Below are 21,726 nucleotides of genomic sequence, written 5' to 3'. Positions count from 1 at the left end.
TAGGAGGGTTCCCTTTTCTCCACACCTTCTCCAGCATTTATTTTTTGTAGACTTTTTGATGATGGCCATTCTGACCAGTGTGAGGATACCTCATTGTAGTTTTGATTTCCATTTCTCTCTCTGATGATAATTAGTAATGCTGAGCATCTTTTCATGTGCTTTTTGGCCATCTGTATGTCTTCTTTGGAGAAATATCTATTTAGCTCTTCTGCCCATTTTTTGATTGGGTTGTTTGTTTTTTTGACATAGAGCTGCATGAGCTGCTTGTATATTTTGGAGATTGATCCCTTATCAGTCGTTTTGTTTGCAAATATTTTCTCCCATTCTGTCGGTTGCCTTTTCATTTCGTGTATGGTTTCCTTTGCTGTGCAGAAGTTTTTAAGTTTAATTAGGTCCCATTTGTTTATTTTTGTTTTTATTTTCATTACTCTAGGAGGTGGATCTAAAAAGATCTTGCTGTGATTTATGTCAAGGAGTGTTCTGCCCATGTTGTCCTCCAAGAGTTTTATAGTGTCCGTTCTTACATTTACGTCTTTAATCCGTTTTGAGTTTATTTTTGTGTATGGTGTTAGGGAGTGTTCTAATTTCATTCTTTTACATATAGCTATCCAGTTTTCCCAGCACCACTTATTGAAGAGACTGTCTTTCCTCCATTGTATAGTCTTGCCTCCTTCGTCATAGATTAATTGACCTTAGGTGTGTGAGTTTACTTCTGGGCTTTCTATCCCCTTCTGTTGATCTATATTTCTGTTTTTGTGTCCGTACCATACTGTTTTGATGACTGTAGCTTTGTAGTATAGTATGAAGTCAGGGAGCCTGAGTCCTCCAGCTCCGTTTTTCTTTCTGAGGGTTGCTTTGGCTATTCGGTGTTTCTGTATAAATTTAAGAAAAAAATTTGTTCTAGTTGTGTGAAAAAATGCCATTGGTAATTTGAGAGGGATTGCACTGAATCTGTAGATTGCTTTCGGTAGTATAGTCATTTTGAATATATTGATCCTTCCAATCCAAGAATGTGGTATATTCTTCTATCTGTTTATGTCCTCTCTGATTTCTTTCATCAGCATCTTATAGCTTTTAGAGTAGAGGTCTTTTGTCTCCTTAGGTAGGTTTATTCCTAAGTGTTTTATTCTTTTTGGTGCGATGGTAAATGGGATTGTTTCCTTAATTTCTCTTCCTGAGATTTCATTGTTAGCGTATAGGAATGCGAGAGATATCTGTGTATTAATTTTGTATCCTGCAACTTTACCGAATTCATTGATGAGCTATAGTAGCTTTCTGATAGCATCTTTAGGATTTTCTATGTATAGTATCATGTCATCTGCAAACAGTGACAGTTTTACTCCTTCCTTTCCAATTTGGATTCCTGTTATTTCTTTTTCTTCTCTGATTGCCATGGCTAGGACTTCCAAAACTATGTTGAATAGAAGTGGTGACAATGGACATCCTTGCCTTGTTCCTGATCTTAGAGGGAATGCTTTCAGATTTTCACTGTTGAGAATGATGTTATCTGTGGGTTTGTCATATATAGCCTTTATTAATTATGTTAAGTTTCCTCTATTCCCACTTTTCTGGAGAGCATGGTCATAAATGGGTGTTAAATTTTGTCAAAAGCTTTTTCTGCATCTATTGAGATGATCATGTGGTTTTTATTCTTCAGTCTGTTAACGTGGTGTAACACACTGATTGATTGATTTGTGGATGTTGAAGAATCCTTGCATCCCTGGGATAAATCCCACTTGATCCTGGTGTATGATCCTTTTAATGTATTGTTGGATTTGGTTTGTTAGTATTTTGTTGAGTATTTTTGCGTCTATGTTCATCAGTGATATCAGCCTGTAATTAATTTTCTTTTTTTGGTGGTATCTTTGTCTGAGTTTTGTATCAGGGTGATGGTGGCCTCATAGAATGAGCTTTGGAGTGTTCCTTCCTCTGCAATTTTTTGGGAAGAGTTTCAGAATAATAGGTGTTAATTCTTCTCTAAATGTTTGATAGAATTTGCCTGTGAAGCTATCTGGTCCTGGACTTCTGTTTGTTGGAAGTTTTTTAATCACTGTTTCAATTTTGGTACTTGTGATTGGTCTGTTCATATTTTCTGTTTCTTCCTGGTTCAGTCTTAGAAGGTTGTATCTTTCTAAGAATTTATCCATTTCTTCTAGGCTGAGTTCAAAATAAAGACTGTTACAAGAGGCAAAGAAGGACACTACATAATGATCAAGGGATCACTCCAAGAAGAAGATATAACAATTGTTATATCTAGGCTGTCCATTTTATTGCCATGTAGTTGCTTGTAGTAGTCTCTTATGACCCTTTGTATTTCTGTGGTGTCAGTTTAACTTCTTTTTCATTTCTAATTTATTGATTTGAGTCCTCTCCTTTTTTTTCTTGATGAGTCTGGCTAAAGGTTTATCAATTTTGTGTATCATCTTCTCAAAGAACCAGCTTATAGTTTCACTGATCTTTGCTATTGTTTTCTTCATCTCTATTTCATTTATTTCTGCTCTGATCTTTATGATTTCTTTCCTTCTCCTAACTTTGGGTTTTGCTTGTCCCTCTTTCTGTAGTTAATTTAGGTGTAAAGTTAGGTTGCTTACTTGAGATTTTTCTTGTTTCCTGAGATAAGATTGTATTGCTCTAAATGTCTCTCCTAGAACTGCTTTTATGCATCCCAAAGGTTTTGCACTGTCATGTTTTGTTGTCATTTGTCTCTAGGTTTGTTTTTTTTTTTTAATTTCCTCTTTGATTTCCCCAGTGATCCGTTGGTTGTTTAGTAACATATTGTTTAGCTTCCATGTGTTTGTGTTTTTTACAGTTTTTTTTTCCCTGTACTTGATTTCTAATCCAGTAGTGTTGTGGTTGGAAAAGATGCTTGATATGATTTCAATTTTCTTAAATTTACCAAGGCTTAATTTGTGGCCCAAAATGTTATCTATCCTGGGGAATCGTCCATGTGCACTTGAGAAGAAAGTGTATTTTACTGCTTTCAGATGGAATGTTCCATAAATATCAATTAAGTCCATTTGTTCCAATGTGTGTCACTTACTTAAGGCCTGTGCTTCCTTATTGATTTTCTGTCTGGATGATCTGTCCATTGATGAGAGTGGGGTATTAAAGTCCCCCACTATTACTGTGTTACTGTTGATTTCTCCTTTTATGGCTGTTAGTACTGGCTTATATACTGAGGTGCTCCTATGTTGGGTGCATATATATTTGCAATTGTTATATCTTCTTCTTGGATTGATCCCTTGATCATTATGTAGTGTCCTTCTTTGTCTCTTGTAACAGTCTTTATTTTAAAGTCGATTTTGTCTGATATGAGTATTGCTACTCCAGCTTTCTTTTGATTTCCATTTGCATGGAATACCTTTTTCCATCCCCTCACTTTCAGTCTGTATGTGTCCCTGGGTCTCAAGTGGGTCTCCTGTAGACAGCTTATGTACAGGTTTTGGTTTTGTATCCATTCAGCCAGTCTATGTCTTTTGGTTGGAGCATTTAATCCATTTACATTTAAAGTAGTTATCGATATAAATGTTCTTATTGACATTTTGTTAATTGCTTTGGATTTGTTTTTGAAGGTCTTTCTTTTTTCCTCCCTTCCTCTTCTGTTCTCTTGTGATTTGATGTCCCTCTTTAGTGATGTGTTTGGATTGCTTTTTTTTTTCTTTTTTGTATGTGTATCTATTGTAGATTTTTGGTTTGTGGTTCCCGTGAGGTTTTGATATAGCAGTCTTTATACGTACAATATTGTTTTTAGTTGCTTATCTCTTAATTTCAAATGCATTTCCAATATCCTGCATTTGTACTCTCCTCTTCTCATGACTGATGATGATTTTTATATCATATTTGTGTGTGGATGATTTCCTACCTTTACTTTATGTTTGCGTTTACTCACGAGCGTCCCCATTCGTAATTTTCTTGTATCTTTTTGTGGCCTTTTCTTTTCTGCCTAGAGAAATTTGTTTAGGATTTGTTGTAATGCTGGTTTGGTGGTGCTGAATTCTCTTAGCTTTTGCTTGTCTTTAAAACTTTTGATTTCTCTGTTGAATCCGAATGAGATCCTTGCCAGGTAGAATAATCTTGGTTGTAGGTGCTTCCCTTTCATCACTTTAAATATATCCTGCCACTCCCTTCTGGCTTGCAGAGTTTCTGCTGAAAAATCAGCTGATAACCTTATGGGGGTTCCCTTGTATGTTATTTGTTGCTTTTAATATTTATTCTTTGTCTTTAATTTTTGTCAGTTTGATTAATATGTCCCAGCGTGTTCCTCCTTGGGTTTATCTTGTTCAGGACTCTCTGCACTTCCTGGACTTGAGTGTTTCCTCTCTCCTGTTTGTTAGGGAAATTTTCAGCTATAATCTCTTCAACAATTTTATCAGGGCCTTTCTCTCTCTCTCTTCTCCTTCTGGGACCCCTATAATGTGAATGTTGGTGTGTTTAATGTTGTCTCAGAGGTCTCTGAGACAGTTCTCATTTCTTTTCATCTTTTTCTTTAGTCTGTTCCATGGCAGTGATTTCCATCATTCTTTCTTCCAGGTCACTTATTTGCTCTTCTGCCTCAGTTATTCTGCTATTGATTCCTTCTGGTGTGTTTTTCATTCCAGTTATTGTATTGTTCATCTCTGTTCGTTCTTTAAATCTTCTAGCTCTTTGTTAATCATCTCTCATAACTTCTTTGTCTGTTCCTCCATTCTTTTTCTGAGATCTTGGATCATCTTTACTGTCATTACTCTAAACTGTTTTTCAGGTAGGTTGCCTATCTATCTCCTGTTCATTTAGTCGTTCTTGTAGGTTTGTATCTTGTTCCTTCATCTGAAACATTTCTCTGCCATCTCATTTTGTCTAACTTTGTGTGTCTGTGGTCTCCTTTCTGCTGGTTGGTTGGAGGATTATAGCTCCTCTTCTGATGTGTGCCCTCTGGTGGTTGAGGTTGATCCTGAGGCTTGTGCAGGCTTCCTGGTGGGAGGAACTGGTGTCTCCCCACTGGTGGGTGGAGCTGGGTCTTGTTCCTCTGGTGGGCAGGGCTGTGTCAAGCAGTGTGTTTATAGGTGGCTTTAGGCACCCTGTCTGCTGATGGGTGGGTCTGTGTTCCCATCCTGCTGGTTGTTTGGCCTGAGGTGTTCCAGCACTGAAGACTGTAGGCTGTTGGGTAGGGCCAGGATGTGATGCCAAAATGGGGACCTCCGGGAGAGCTCACACCAATCAGTATTCTCTGGGGCTTCTGCCACCAGTGTTATTCTCCCCCCCAACCCCCGCCCAGTGAGCCACAGCCAACCCCTGCCTCCCCAGGAGACCCTCTAAGACTCGAAGGTAGGTCCAGCCCCAGCTCCTAAGGTGTTACTGCTTTGTGCTGGGTCCCAGTGTACATGAAACTTTGTGTGTGCCCTCCAAGAGTGGAGTCTCTGTTTCCCCCAGTCCCGTGGGGCTCCTGCACTCAAGTCCCACTGGCCTTCAAAGCCCAATGCTTTGGGGCTTCTTCCTCTCGATGCCAGACCCCCAGGCTGGGAAGTTTGATGTGAGCCTCAGGATTCTCTTGTGGGAGAACCTCCACAGTATAGTTACTTTCCAGTTTGTGGGTCACCCACCTGGCAGGCATGGGATTTGATTGTCTTGTGAAACTGCCCCTCCTGCTGTCTCATTGTGGCTTCTTTGTCTTCTTTGAATATAAAATGTCTTTTTTATCGATGGTTGTTCAGCAGTTAGTTGTGATGTTGGTGTTTTCATGAGAGGAGGTGAGCTCAAGTCCTTCTACTCCACCCTTTTCTCCAGAGTCGAGGGACTGCTTTTAGTTTGGATGCTTGGTGCCTCTTTCCTCAGAATATGCTGTCCGTTATTCCCTTGATATCGGGTATGCAGGTACAGCGGCCCTTGTACGTTCCTGGGACACTGGCAGTAGGGCCTGGTGCTTGCTCGCAGATTTCCTAAGGGCGGGTGCTATCTGAGTTCTCCTGGGACATTGGGAACAGGCTTCTGCGTGCAGGTCTCATAGTGGTGGCCTGTGCCCGCCTCTGGAGCCCACGATGGTGGCAGTGACTCGCACCTGCCGCCAGAGCTCCTGTAGGTGGTGTCCTGTTGCCTGGAAATGCTCACAGGGAAAGAAGCTCTTATGGTGGTCCCGCCCCTCTCCTCATGCGCGCCCCCCCCACCTCCAATAATGGTGCCTTGATTCTCTGGTGGGCCCAGTCTTCTTCTGAGTATACCCTTGGTTGCCACAGTCCAGCCCCTTCTGGCTGTTTCCAGACGGCCAACCCTGGTTCTCTCCTTGGGTCTGACCTCTGAAGCCTGAGCTTCAGCACCCAGCCCCCACCTGCACTGAGGGGTGTTTTAGGCTGCGGATCACAGGGCAGTGGTGCCGACCTTCTGTGCAGGTTACGCTCCATTTTGCCTTCCGCAAACTGGTTGCTGTGGTCTCCTCCTAGGCTCTGAACCTCCCCCTCCATCCAGTCTGCTCTCCCTGCCGGGGAGGATACTTCCCAGCATGTGGAAACCTTTTCTTCTTCACAGCTCCCTCCCTGGGGCTCAGGCCCAAGCCAGATTCCTTCTTTTTCTCGTTCCTTTTGTCCTACCTGGTTACGCGCGGAGGTTTTCTTGTCTTTTTGGAAGTCTGAGGTCTTCCGTCAACATTTGGTAGCTGTTCTGCGAGAACTGTCCTACTTGCAGACGTAATTCTTTAGTGTCTTGTGGGAGAAGGCGAGCTCCACGCCCTGCTCTTCCGCCGCCTCCAGCCCCTCCAGGTGTGAGCATTTTTAGGGCTCTTGATACCTGTTAGCAAACGAATACAGTGTGTCTCTTTCACTCTCTTGGAGTCAGCCACTTTTTAACAGTGAACAGACATTGAAGTTTATGTTTGAAGAAGTTTGTGTAGAATTATGAAATGTTATTCACCTGACACCACCGGCTGGAGAAAGAGCAGCTCCAGTTAAAAGAATTTGCCTACCAACTATAACTTACATACTAAAACATTAAAAAATAAAGCTAATTTTAGTGGGAAACTTCCTTAAATGGATTGTTATTTCTAGGGAGTACGTGGTAGGGACATGAAGTCATGATTGAGGTTCAGGTGCAGATTCCAAATTATTACAGTCATTTGAATATAGAGATATAGATATATAGATATATATCTCAAATGGCCATTTTGACTCTCTCTTTCTATACTGGGTTCAGCTGCAGCAATTTCAGGCTCCAGGGCCCTGAGATGAGTGCTGTCTCTTTACTAAGGGACCCAGAGTTGGTTAGCTTTTTGCTAGTTCTGAATATGCTCCCTAGTCTTTTTTTTTCCCCCTTTTCTTTTCTACTCACGTTATAAATGCAATTTCGGATTTCTGTGTTAAAAGATTACCTTCTCCCACTTTAAACTGTTGCCTCTTCCTGTCGGCCTAGGCCTCAGAGTGCAGGCGACCAGGCTCCCTCTGTGTTCATGGAGTATCTCTCTATCGGCTGAGCACCGGACCAGGTTGTGCGCACATGGCAGAGTCCAGACAGACACCATACCTACCCTTGTGCAGCTCGCAGTATGTTTTGGGAGCCAGATTTTAAGCAGTGAGGTATACAGCTATGTATTTAATTACCTTTGCAGAAGGGACAATGAAGGAAAGGTGTGGGATCTTTTGGAGAACAGTGTGAAGGTCAGAGAAAGCTTCCCTGAGGAAGAGACGTTCACCCTGAGACCTAGAGAATGAGTAGGAACTTTCCTGGTGAAGGTGAGTAGCGGTTAGGGGCAGTGGAGACAACTGTTGGAACTATGTGTGACCTGTGTATTAGAGAGCCGGATGACCTCCCTCATGGTGCATGTGGCTTTGTCATAGTTATTTGTTGTTCAGAAGTGTTTGGAACTTTCTTCAGATTCAAGACTCCTGGAAATCTGACCTCTGGAGAAGAAAGGTGATTCAAATTAAAGTCATATTCCTACGATTTACATTTCCCAACCTAACTTCTAGATAAACTCCAACTTCTTGGAACCTTTCTACTCTCTCATCCACAACCAACTATCCTTGCAGTGAGCTGCTGTACAGAGGTAGATAGTAGATAAGCTGGAACACACCCCTAAGTGGGCGGCCGCACATCAGACACTGCCAGACACTCATCCTCTGTTATCCTCTTAATGCTCGTGTCAACCCCAGCAGGGTGCTGTTAGCCCCATTGCACAGGGGAGCCAGTTTGGGCTCAGACTACTTCCAGGACTTGTTTGAGTTCACTGGCTGCAAGTGCCAAGGCCCAATTTCGAACCCAGTTCTGTCTGACTCACAAGCCCAGCTCTTTCTTTCTCCTGCATGGGGCCGAGTCTCAGAGGAGGAAAGCGGGCGGGGACAGAGCCTTGTCCTCAGTGCACCTGGGCGTGACCCTGCCTGTTCCAGTTGGAGACATTTCACTGTGGACCCAGACAGCCAGGGAACCCTGGGTGTGGGACCCCCCCCTCCCCTTGAGGAGGAGAAAGCAGCTTTCCTCCGCAGCAGCGACAGGGTGGGGAATCGCTGAGGCGCCCAGCCTTACCAGTCCATCCTGACTACCCAGACAGGAGTTTCCCCTGAACACAAGAGTCCTGGTTTCTGTCTCCCGCTTGCACAGCAGGAAGCCTCTCGGGGCAGGAGAGGGGCCAGAGGCAGGCTTCCTTCCTCTCCTACCCCTGCCCTCCACCTGCTCGCCTGTTTAATTCCCACCTGTGCCCTTGGCCCCAGTTCCATATTGTGGGAAGTTCCCTGCCCGTAAACCCCGAGTCTGGTGCTCAGAATCTCACTGACAGCAGCACAGACTGACTTCGTGCACCTTCCCAAATGACAGAAACTGAGCACTTACCAGGTGCTTGGCCATGGGTTAGAATCTCTGTGCATATCATTCCATTTAGACTCCAGAACCATCCAACAAAGTACACATTTGAGACTCAGGTGGAATCGCTTGTACAGGTGGCAGATCTCTGTGTAGGATTTAGGATTTCCTGACTCCAAGCAAATAATAGTAGTTACTGTTTTTCGAGAGCTTACTGTTTACCAGGCATAGTGTCACCTGTTCTTACATGTGTCGTTTCATCTCATCACTCCAGTAGCCCTGTTGTAGGTGTGGTCTTTTTTATCTTCACCTTATAGATGATGCAGCTGAGGCTTAGAAGGGTTGAGGTCATACAGCCAGTAAGTGGTAGAGCCGAGACACGAAGCTCGGCCCCCTGCGCCGCACAGCACCTGCCTCTAACCCCCGTTCTGAACATCTAGTTGCAATGGGCTTGCACCGTGCCCTTCCTTCAGCGGATGGGCCTCTTGCTTCCTGGTCCTCCTGGCCTGGGTCCTAGGTAGGAACTCCAGCCCCAGAGCTAAGCACTTTCTCCTGGACTTCCTTCCTGCCTACTCTCCACCTAAACCTCTCCCCAGTCCCCAGAGCCGGGGCCTCCTCCCAGGCACTTGGGCCAGAATGATGTCTGTCTGCTCTCTCCAGCCTTCCTCCCCTTGTTTGTCTGTATAGACACCAGCTGTTCCCCACGTCTGCCTTGTGGGGTGACCTGGGCCCCGCTGGCCAACAAGAGCAAGACAGTGCAGGAGACTCCATCTGACAGAGGTGACCAGCTTCCTGCCCAGACACCTGTGTGCAGCTCAAGGCAGGCAGGAAGGGGCGGGACTCAGCTGCTCACATGCCAGCTTATTATTTTCCTGTTGGAGCCCTGAGTCTAGAATACAGAGCAGATTTCCAGAACGGTTGCTTCAACAGTTTCCCCTCATAACAATAAAAAAAAAACATACATACTCATTTCTAATTGGAATCATTCTAAGTAAGCATGTGTTGGGGGTATAAGGGAGGAAGGAGAGACAACCTTAAAATATTGGACATGCCAGGGCTTTCTAAGGCGTAGTTTCCCCCCATAAAAAAAAAAAAAAAAACATACATACTCATTTCTAATTGGAATCATTCTAAGTAAGCATGTGTTGGGGGTATAAGGGAGGAAGGAGAGACAACCTTAAAATATTGGACATGCCAGGGCTTTCTAAGGCGTGGTGGCCCGGAACACTGGTTACGGTCAGGTCTCGGGCGGCTGCTAAGAGACTGATTCTGGAAAATGTCTGGGGAGTCAGGGTGTAGTCCCAGTTCGACGACTTAGCTCTGAGGCCTTGGGCGGGCCAGGTTCACCTTCGGTTTTTCTCTCTTGATGTTTGGATTCGATTCATGGCTAAGGACCCTCCACAGGGCTTCCTGAGTGAGGGGGTGAGTGAACAGGAGCTTGAGGGCTCATCAGGGCAGAATTGAAAGAAAGAAGTCCAGGAGCACGTTTCAGCACAGGGCGGCACACCCAACTGATGACATTAAATGTAGGGTTGCCACATGCCTTTGCTAATCCAAGTGAAAACCTGGTTTCTTGAGAAAGGGCACGGAACCCAAACGTAGCCCATTGGTCCAAGGAGGCTAGCGATTCTATAAGATATGGGAAGATAATCAAAAGCATCAGATGGAAAGCAGCCGTCTTAGCAGAGCTGATAAAGGGTTGGATGTTGAGTTGCAGAGTTGGGGATATACATCAACAGCTCCAGCATCTCAGCTTGGCAGCCAGAATGGTCATCAGAAAAGAAGTCAGGCAGCCTCACACCTCTATGCACAGCCCTTCCGTGCCCCTCCATTTTACCAGAGTGAAAACCAGTCCTCCTGATGGCCTGTGTGCTCTGCCCACCCCCGGACCTCTCTGCCCTCACCCCCCCACCCTGGGTGCCTTGCTCCACTTCACCCCAGCCCTCTGGACTCCTTGCCATCCCGCACACAGGCCAGGCATCCTCCTACCTTCCAGTCTTCACCATTAGCTGTTCTTCTGGCCGAGAACCTTCTCCTCCATTCATCCTCATGACTCACTCCAAGTCTTTGCCCAAGTGTTGTGTTCTCAACGTGCCCCACCCTGACCACCCACCTTCCATCACCTCTGGCACTCCCACACCCATTTACCTTGGCTTCCATGCTTTCTTCCTTCCGTAACACATCACCGTGGCACAAACTGTAAAATGTATTCATTATTTATTGTCTGGCAATCTCTATACCTCTTGCTGCTGGCATGAAAATTTCATGAGAGCAAGAAGGTACATTTATTTTGATCACTGTTCTATCCCAGGTTCTGGTGTACCCCACTGTTGGGAACCTGCTGTGTGATTGATAGATACTGTGCTAGGCCATGAGCAAGACGGACCTGGGCCTATCCGTGCTGTGTTCATATCTTGGGGACCGGTGGCCAGGCGTTAAGAGCGTTAGCATTAAATGCTAATGGAGACACAGCAGTTGAGGAGTGTCCACGTAGCTTCCTAGAGAAGGCAACATCAGAGGTGAGACATGGAAGGTGCAGTAGGTCTTATTCAGGTAAAAGAAGTAGGAGGAGGGCCAGAGATAAAGATGAGAGAGAAGAGTATTTCTGGTAGAGGGCAGAGTCTGTGAAAAGCCCAGAACGAGGGAACACATTAAGGAAACCCTAATCCCTGAATGTGGCTAGAGCACAGTGCAAGAGGGGAACGGGTGAGACGTGAGGCTAGAGGCATGAGTAAGGCTTTTATGAACCACGCGGGGGAATTTGGACTTTATCCAGGGAGCAGTGGGGGTATTCGATGATTTTAAGCACTGAACCAGCCTAGAGGAGCCTAAAAGGCTTCCTGGAAGAGGGGACGGATGTGCTCAACTTGTAAGGTTAGTAAGAGATAACAGGCAAATGACTAAGCAAAGTAGACTAATCTCCTTGTCCAGAATTCCCTGCTTTCTGGAGTATTATGATTTCCCCCATTTGGGGTGTAGCTTTGACTTTTTCCTGTGGGCGAATTAAACACTCATTTCAACTTGATCCTATGAAAGGAATCAGACCTTTCTAGCCCCCCAAATTATCATCCAGTGTCAATGCCATCACCACTGTCACCATCACCAGCATTGTTTACTGAGCACATACTATACACCATGCACTGTGCAAGTGCTTTTACTTGGATTTTATACTTTATCCAAAATGCTTCTCTGTGGCAGGACTGTTATTTCCCCCATTTTATAGACAGACAAACTGAAGTGCCCCCCACTTCCCCCCCCCCCAGCCAAAAGAAGTAACTTGCCTACTAGCATACACTACTACATGACTAAACAGTGCAAGGAATCAAACCCGAGTCTCCTTCTCATCTAGCCTGGTGTGTTCCTCCACTTTACCCATGCTTTTTCTCCGTTCTCTCCTCCACTTATCCACGTTTCAACAAGCTTCTGTGTTCTTTGACCGCTGCATGCCCCGTGCCAGGCACAGATCCACCCTACCCCAAAGGAGCTTGCAGGGGAGCCCTCATCCTCAGCATCAGGCCTTGGTCTACTTGATGTCACCAAGTCTTTCCGCCAGCACTGTGAAGACCCCCAGACTCACTGTGGTCAAGTGACTCGCCCAGGACCCCACGGTGGGTGGGTGGGTGGGTGGACAGCCAGGCTTTCTGACCGTCCGCGCAGGATGCCTCCCGCCGCCCCGCACTGCACGGTCTCTGCCTCTGCGACCTCCCTGTTGAGTGTGAGTCAGGATCCAGCCTCAGACAGACCGTCAGCCAGGGCCCTGTGGCGTTTGCCAGGCTGCATTCCTGAGCCGCTCACACGCGCGGGTGGAGGTGTTATCCTGGGCAGCTCCCCCACTGGGAGAAACCCCTGTGCTGAGCACCGTCTCCAGCCTAGAGGAAAAAGAGAGAATCCTGGCCTTTAGTCACCGACCTGGGCTTGTTGACAGAATCCCAGAGTGGGTGGCCAAGCCATTTATGGGACAGCCTGGCCACATGGTGCTGGGAATCCCAGATGTAAACTGGCCACCGTGGCATCAGTGCTGTGGGTGGTAGGTTTTCTTGGGAGGCCGTCTGGGGGATAAGGTGGGAAGCTGCTTGGGGAATCAGGGCATCTGGGAATCGGGCTCAGAGCCGGCTTTATCGGGATGGGAGGACTCTTCTCTCCATATCCGTCTCTCCCTCTGTGAAAAGGGGGCCCTGACTCCTATTCCGCCTGCCTCGTGGGGGTGGTGCCGAGGAACGGTTACAGATGGGTGCAGATCCCAAGCCCCCTGCCAAGCCAGTGACTCACCGCTTTGCATCTTCGTTTCCTCTTAAGACATAAAACGAGGATAGTAAGAAGAGCTGCCTTCTTAGTGTTGCTGGGAAGAGTGAGTAACTGGGTGCCAGGCACAAAATAAGGGATAAAAGGCCCGTGGCTGTTAAACAGACCACACGGCAGTCAGCCTGGCCGGGGTGTGAAGAGGTGCCTTCCCCGTACTCTCACTTGCTGACAAGCTCTCAGTGTTTGGAGCCGGGGTTAGAATCCTGCAGCATCTACTAAGTGAGGCCCCGGGGCAAGTTTGTTTCTTTTGAAACATTCTGAAGCCTCTGGTTTCCCATCTGTAAGCCTTCAGAGGTTGTGTGGAGCCCACGAGCTAGCACATGGGAATCTCCCAACACACGGACAGCCTCAGGAGGTGCCCACGTGTATGTGTGTGTACAGTGGTGTTCACGGCCTTGAGCCTGGACAGACAGGCTTCCCCGTCTCTTCCGGGTCAGACCTGGGAACACCTGGGGGAGTGGGCGGGGCTGGCGATCTCCACCCTCTCTTCAGGAAAGCAAATGGTCACACTACGCTCTCACAGCCAGCCTGGCCAGACGGGCCTGAGAAGCTAACGGGTGTAGGGCCCTGCCAGCCGGTAGCTTTGGAGAAGCCAGTGGAACTGGGGATGGCAGGAAGGGGAACGTGTAAGACACAAGCTGTAGAGAAAGTCTGCATTTCTCCATCTTTTCTGCCCAGGGCATTGCCTTCTGCCTCTCTCAGACTGTGAAGGATCTTCAGGCAGAAGGGAAGGTGGAGATCATTAAAATCAACTCTTAATGTACAGATAGGGAACCTGAAGCCCAGAGAAGGGAGGTAACTTGCACAAAGTCACACAGCACAGGAGTGCAAGAACAGAGGCTCCGTGACTTGTACTTTTCCTGTACATTTGTGCATTCGTATGTCGCTCCACCCGCGGGTCCATCGAATGCCTGCCACGTGGTAGATAAAGACTCAGTTCAACAACAGACAGACATGGTCCCTGCCCAGACTGCCTTGGCACACAAGTGCAGAAGTGGTTCCGTGCAGAATGGTGTGAGGAGAGAAGGATGGGATATGGGATGAGCATGATGGTGCCGTCTTTGGTCAGACTAACGAGGGAGGAGGTGGTGCCTGAGATAAGACCTGGCACATGAAGAGGAGCTGGCCAAGAAAGAGCAGGAGCGGGGAGGAACAGGAATGGCTGAAGGCTGAAAAGCAGGAAAACACTGGGAGTATTTGAGGAACCAGTAAATAAAGCCACAGAGAGTGAGCGGACCAAGGGAACCAGGTGAGGTCTGAGAAGTGTGTGGAGATCATGCAAGGCCTTGAACTCTTGCTAAGGACTTTGTGTCTTATTCTGAGAGAGAGAATCTGTTGCATGTTTGCCCGTGTGAGGTGCAGCAGGAAGCATGAGACATAGACCAGACGTGAAGCCGTCCCTAAAGAATCGAGGAGCCCAATGGGAAAGAGTTAGCTGCAGAGAAAACTAACTGTGCAGAAGACATGAGCGGTAACTGGGTCATCTTAATGTTAGCCTGGGCAGGAGGACGGGTTTTTGCATGTTTCATCTTTGCTCACAACCGTATGAAATACATTGTTTACAGATCATCCTTTTGTAGATGCAGAAACTCAGGGTGATGGCGGTGAAGGGGTTTTTCCCAAAGTTGTTCAGCGAGTATCAGGCAAACGAGGACGCTGATCCAGGCCTCTCGGCTCACGTGCTGGCGGTCTCCCCACTGGACCTCAGCTGTTAGATTTGGACGTGGCTCTGCCCTCAGTTTCCCCACATGGACTGGAGGGTTTTCTCTAGGTCTCTTCCAATTCTAACATCCTCTGCTTCTCTTAGAGGTGAAGAGGTTGCAGAAGAATACTCTAGATCAGACGGTACCACCTCTGCCTAGGCATGGAGGCTAGGAAGTGTCCTGAACAGGGCACGGTGAGCAGTTGTAAGCAGCAAGGCAGGCTCTGCATGGAAGCAGCTCTGGGGATACTGACCACGGCATCACACACCTGTGAGCTTAAACTGAGAAGAGAAACAAGGGCACTAGCCTGAGCACAGTGAGAGAGTCGGAGAGAGATGGAGAAGCAAACAGGCCTGCATTCGTATTCTGTGGCTTAGGCCCTGGGGAAACAAGAATGAACAAGGCCGACACAGTCCCCGTCGCGCTAAGTGAGAGAGTGGAGCACCAGGCATGCGGCACGCACTGCCTGCTAGGGGTTTTGCGTTGGCTAGTTCATTACCCCTCGTCATCACCTCTGGAGGTGTGTGCCTTCATCACTCCCATTCCATGACGGAGCTACCTGAGGCTCAGAGAAATTGTCACATGCTCAAGGTCACACCTCAGTTAGGTGAGAGAGCTGGGGCTTCTACTTCCATCTTCCTGTTCATTCCTACGTTTTAAATTGTTGAAAAGTGGCAGAGTGGAGAGAGGTTGGGAGGGAAAGATGGGTGGGAGGGAGGGAAAGATGGGTGGGAGGGAGGGAAAGAGGGAGGGCGGGCACAGGGGCAGAGAGCCAAAGAATTATAGAGAATGAGCCCACAAGCTAGAGAGACAAAGCTGCTCTCCAGGCCTGTGTGAGCACTCGAGACCCTACCCGGGCAGGAGGCAAATGAGGTCATTAAATCCATCTGTGCAGATGGGGGACCCTCTGGGGAAAGTTATAGGCAAATGTCATGATGCAGAGAGGTGAAACCCGCTCGCGTCAGCCCAGGCTGGGGCTCAAGCGGAGACAGCACTGTGCTCTTTGGAAAGACAGATCCTCCGCTGTGTGGGGAGGACATTCACTCTACTGGGCTCTTTCTCACGGTTTCTAGAAAGGACAGCCAGCCCAAGGTCACACAGCGTGTGAAGGGATGGAATGGGAACTGAAACTGGGGCCTCTCACTTTTTCTTTTTAAATTTAATTTTTTTCCAACCTTCGTAACATATACATATATCGAATTGTCATGTCGTATGCCTCTCGCTTTTTCTCATGCTGAAATCTGCTCCCGAGATCCTTCGACCAAATTTTCTGCAAAAATCTCTCTGTGAAACGTTCCCCACCAGGATTTCAGCCCCCTGGAAGGTGGTCTGAGCTTGCTGACAAATGCTTTTGTTGTGGTTTTCATCATTGCCTCTCAAAATCAAAATTACCAATATATGCAGAGAGTTACGTTTTCTTAAAAGACCTTGTCACATCCCTTATATCACTTGATCACCACAACAGCCCTGTAAGTTAGATATTCCATCGTACAAGTCTATTAGCCAACGCTGGTTGTAGAGTACGTGACAACTTTTCACCCATGATTTCATCCGGCCCTCAGAGGCCACAGTGCAAGGTCTGTCTGATTCTACTGATTCCACAGCTAGGCACCTGGGGCTCAGGGGGAGGTTGCTTGTCCTACTTTAAATACTAGATTTGTCACTTATTACTTTGGGCAAATGCCTGCCCCTTTCTGCGCCTCGGTTTCTCCTTCTATAAAAGGGCGATTGTTTTAGTGTCTATCTTACAGAGTTGTCAAAGGATTCAGTGTTTTCCTGTGTGGAAAGCATTTAGCACTTTGCCTGACCTGTAATAAATGCCCCGGAAAATGGGAAGTGCTATGATAATGACCATGGTGACCTTGATAAAAGTTATCACAGGGCTAGTAAGAAGCAGAGTCCTGTCTTGATCTGGAATCTGCTGCTCTCCAAATCCAGTGATCTGCCCTCTGCCCTGCACTGCCTCTCTGGAATTTGCTGCTTCGGCCTGAACCACCTGGCTCACTTCTTCTACCTTTCTCTCTGCAGGTCACCCCCTTCCCTATGTCTTGTGACCTACAGGGTGACTGTGCTTGTCGGGACCCCCAGGCCCAAGAACACAGCCGGAAAGACCTCCGAGGATACAGCCATGGCTAAGGAAGGACAAGGAGTTGTCAAAGAATTCCCAATGCCAGGACCCGCATCCCTTTGGTATTGATTTCACAGTCAGCTGCTCAACGGAATGGCCTCTCCACACCAGGGATCCTTAGCACCCAACCGGTCTGCCTTTAATTTCACCCAGGAAGGACGCGTAGTGGGGGCACGTGAACCAAGTCTCGCCACGTTGAATGATGGAATGGAATCCCATCCCAAAGTCTTAGATGGATTGCATATACGGCGTGCAGTCCCTGAGCCTCCTAAAATTCTAACCGTTTGTCACACGACCACAGCAAGAAACATGTATCTAGGAGTTATGTATCTAGGAGTGTGCCCATCTGAGGTTAGTAGGCATGCCTGCGTACGCACCCACGCAAACATCCGCGTGAGGGCAGTTTTGGAGACTGAGCAGAGAGAGACCGGGGCAGACTCAGTCTTTCCTCTCCCAAGCTCCTCGCCAACACTGTCCTTGGGAGAAAGAGAGTTACAGAAACTGCCAAGACCAAGTGTTGAAATGCTAAGATAGCTCACACCCTGTGGCTTAAAATACGTAAGGTGTGCACAAGTGTGCAGTCCTTTGGGATTGGAAGTGAAATGGTCTCTGATCACCTACCTTCTAGGGAAGTAGGACCCAGGAAGAGGTAAAGAATCCAAGGTATGCAAAGCCCCCAAATTCTTCCGCTGCCATGGGGATTTTACCCCAGCTCCAGGGTTCGAGGCCAAGCTGGAAATGGCTTAGGATTGCAATGTCAAGGTATTATAACAGCCCCCTGCTTGAGGCTTGAGGCCATAATATCCCTCCCATTCCCCAAATCTTGCCTTGGGACCACATTTGCTGCTACTTTTCCGGCTGCTCTATCCTATACATTGAGTACCCCAAGATGGTAGGACTAGGTTAGGAAAAACCCCACACAACCAAACAGTCTGCCTTAAAAGTGACCCACATTTTTCCACAGCTCCTCACCTCTTAGCCCTTCTGCAAGAGAAACCCCTCATAGGCCCACATGGTGAGAAGTGAAGTCCCCCATGGGTGGGCTTCTCATCCTGGAAGGGAATTGAGGGACTTAAGATGCTGGAACCCTCACTGAGAGTCCAGAATGTCTAAGCCAGTGTTAGATTTTATAACCAAGTGGAACAGTGTTAAATTTCTATGACGTTGGAGCCCTCCAGAGACTGCTGGAATTTTAGGGACTCTTGAGTTAGCATTCTTATCCAAGCCTTCCTGCCCTTCCAGGCTAGAGCAGGCTTTGGGTCTGAGGACCTCACTGTTGCCCCGAGTAGCTAGAGTTCTGGAACAGACAGCCGTCTTGGATGGGATCTGTCTGGACTGTGTTCCAGAGGGGCTGTCAGAGGGAAGCCGGAGTTCACAGCCTCGGTCCCCAACACCCCAGCACGGCCATCATGCTTTCCACAGTCTTCCAGCTCCCGGTACCCCAGCCACACCTGTGGTTGGGCAGCCCTTCCCTCTCTCTCCTGTGCTCAGCCTCCAAAAGTTAAGAGGAAATTAGCCAAACGCGCATAGAAGCCTCCACCTCTTTGGCGTCCTCTTTGCCTCTGTTCAGCCAGTTACCTGTCCACTCCTTTTGAATTAATATGGGAAGAGATGAATCCAGAATGAGGTGGAGAGAATGCTTAAGTTTGACGTGATTTTTGAAACTGAGAAAGTGAGGTGATGGGAGTGTCTAAACTAGATATATCGCATAAAGATTGCTACAGATCATCTCAAGTCTAGTGAAGACAACCAACAGAAACAAAGCTGAGCCTAGAAATGGAAAACACTAGGCACATGGGCTGACCCTTCTCAGTCCTGCGTCTGACGCAGGTGTTGTTAATCAGCTATAGCCCTTTTTCCAGGGACCAAAAATAAAAAATAACTTCAGAAACCTTCTTACTGTATCACTCCCAACAGCAATTACCTACTGATCAAGAACACTTGAGAAGATATCTGTTGGCCATCTGTGGTCTGTTATATTAAGAAATATATCAAGGTGCTTTTTGCACAGGTGCCCACAAATAAGGATGCAGTGCTTAGGTAGTTTTGTGTGGCTTGTACCATATTACAAACTCTGAGATTGGGTTCTAGGCTCTCCACTGTTAAGGCCTGGCTCAAATCCTTTATGTTTCCTCTTACAAACTATATCTCATTTATATTCAGGGCATTTTTTTTTCCCTCTAATTACCAGGGCCAATCCTTGGCAAAATAATAATAATTATATAAGCATTGATCCCATTTTGTACCCCTCTCCAGTATCTTAGAACTCTTGCCAACTCTTAAGGCCCCTCTTTTGCCCTAGCTGAGTTATCAACCTGGGTGGTGGTGCTAGCTAGGAAGGAACAAACTGAGAAAGATAACAGAGTCAGCCCTCCCAGTTGCTTTTTTTTTACATCGATAAGTAGTGCAAAGCCTTGGAGACCCAAAGACAACATTACTAACGGTGGGATGGCAAGAACCACAGAAGAACCTCACCAGCTTCCCTGAAATCGACTCTCATGCTCTTTCCTCCTTCACTTGCACACACACTTCAGCTGAGAAAAGTTTCCTGAAGGCTGACTTCTACCTTCAGAGTCTCAGGTTGATCGAGCCCTTAGGAGCAAAGAGCCTTCCAGTCTCCTCCTCGCCATCATTCAAACCTGTTACTCACAAATTCATATTTGCCAAGGATATTAGGTGGGAGAGGCTGCGTGATTGACAGCCAGCCTTGGGCCCACATGCAAGGTGTCATTAATAGGCCCTTCTCAAACCTTAGTGGAGGACAGTCAGCTCTGTTCATGCAATGCACTGATTCTCGGTTTCATTTTCTTTCTGGGGATAAACTCAGTATCTCATCCCCTGATCATCATCTCCAGTTTAGGACCGTGGAGTACTCACAAGGAGGCAGCTCTGAAACACTGTTGTCTGTCAGCAGCTCAGAGGTCCTAAAGCACTTGGAGGTTCTGAAGATGTATTAGCTTCTTCAGAACTTGGAAGTTCTGAAGAAGTATTAGCCTGTTAACAGCAAGAAAGAAAAGATAAGGTGGACAGTTCTCCAAGCCTTCTCTTAGGAAGACTTTCCAAGCCGCAACCCTACTGGCTGCCAGAGGACTTGCGTTACCCCCCCAGATTCTGTGCCAACCACCTTTCAAGGGAAGACTGTCCTTGGGAAGTCCATTCTGGTGGCTGAATTGGGGTGTTATGAAAGGGAGAGATCAATGACTGTAAATAGTAAGGCTCTGAAGATGGAGGGTATCAGCTGCTACTCCTGGCTTCAGCCTGTTGAGCCGCTGCCTAGACAGTTCTCTTGGTCTTCTTCCCACCTTGGCCAATGCTTCAATGCTATTTGTTGAAAATAATTCTTTGAGACAGATTTCGGCTACCTCCCTTCCAGGTTTGATTTAACTTGGTTCTAACTGTCAATTTGTTATAGGTCTTACCTGTGTTAAGGAAGGAAAGAAAGAGAGGAAGAAAGAGAGAAATAGAGAAAGGAAGGAAGGAAACCATAAATTCAAGTGAACAGTTTTGAGGTTTTGTGTTTTGTTGTTTTTTTTTCTGGAACTACTTCAAGTGGGAAAATAAAAAGAAGAAATTGATGGTGACAGAGCTGTACAGATAGAGATTTTAACAGAAGACAAGGAGATTAAAAGTAAATAAAATGCATGATTAAAGATAAGAATTTTTTAAAAACCTATTTTTGTGCTTTCTGAAGGACACTGTTTATTCTACAGACTCAGTAGGTAGACACAAGCATAAAGGTCTCCCTAGCAGGAGTAGAGTGGGATTTTATATTGCTGTCTGTTTTTTTCTGTACATTGTGGTAGGTCCAGGAAATAAGGCATCTTTCCCCTTAATATGTAGTTGTTGTTTGTGGGGGGCATTTTGTCTATTTGTTTGGTGTCAATCAGTGATAGCAGGGAATGGGGAGGGCTTGAAACTGGTTTTTCCAAATATTAAGGGGACATGTTGTGTCACACTTTTCACATTATAAAATGTTTGTATTTACCATTAGAGCACTGGGCTTTATAACGTCTGCACTTAGAATCACACTGCACAGTCCACTTTCCTAAAAAGCTGCTACACGACCAGACAGGTAATTCCCATGGTTTTTGAGAAACAGAACAAACAAAGCCAACAACAAACCTAAAACTAAAAAGCAAAGGAATAAAAGCCTATTCTTGTAATTTGCTCCAGTTTTGCCAAATTCCTACCCATTGTTTGATCTTTAAAAGAAATGTGTAATAGCCAAGAGAGGAATTATGTCCCTAGAGTGAGAACACAGAATTCTTGACTCCAGGCAGCAGTTTGCTCAGTGATCTTGAACAAGTCATCATATTGCCTCTCCATTTGCCTCAGTTTCTCCAGCTGCAAAATGGGGATAATACTACTTACCTACCTCACAGTGGGAGGGCGGGGATTGTGAGGCCCTGAGGTTTTAAGGGGGCTGTGGCAATCTGTGAGAGCCAAGGCTTGACACAAAGTCTATGGGCTACTTTTCAAGAATGCATAGGCCCATTGGCCACTTAAGAAAGACAGGGAGTGCTCATTTGATATATCAAGGAATAAAGGTGGAGCTCCTAGATTAGAATCCACCTTAAGAGAGAGGCTTGCATTTGAGAATATTTCACTTGTAGATAAATTGGACTTTCTCCCCCTTATTCTGGCCTTTACCGGTTCTATAACTTGATTAAAAAAAAAAAGAAAGAAAGAAAACAGTGACTTCCTACAGTGTAAAAGTCAGCTTACTGCTTGTTCAAGACTTCTGGGCCATTTCCAACTTCATAGAGGAAGGGAGTCCCTAAAATCTCTTTTTCTTCTCAGACTTAAAATTCCACATCGAGTGTTCCATTAAAAAAA

The 21,726-nt window shown here is 46.4% G+C and overlaps 1 protein-coding gene across 1 annotated transcript in view; it reads left to right on the top strand.

The window, feature by feature from the left end:
• Window positions 1–20,621, top strand: part of PAPPA (pappalysin 1) — a 267,788-nt gene extending 247,167 nt beyond the window's left edge. Inside the window, exon 22 of the mRNA XM_024126382.2 lies at window positions 16,791–20,621. Coding sequence (XP_023982150.1) covers window positions 16,791–16,898 — 108 coding nt within the window. The 3' untranslated portion in view covers window positions 16,899–20,621. The remainder of the gene's footprint in view (window positions 1–16,790) is intronic.
• Window positions 20,622–21,726: the final 1,105 nt, after the last annotated feature.

Source organism: Physeter macrocephalus, chromosome 9 (genome assembly GCF_002837175.3).
Source record: "Physeter macrocephalus isolate SW-GA chromosome 9, ASM283717v5, whole genome shotgun sequence".
NCBI classification, from domain to species: Eukaryota; Metazoa; Chordata; class Mammalia; order Artiodactyla; family Physeteridae; genus Physeter; species Physeter macrocephalus.
The sequence above is the reverse complement of the archived record's forward strand: the minus strand, read 5'-3'. Positions and strand labels throughout refer to the sequence as shown.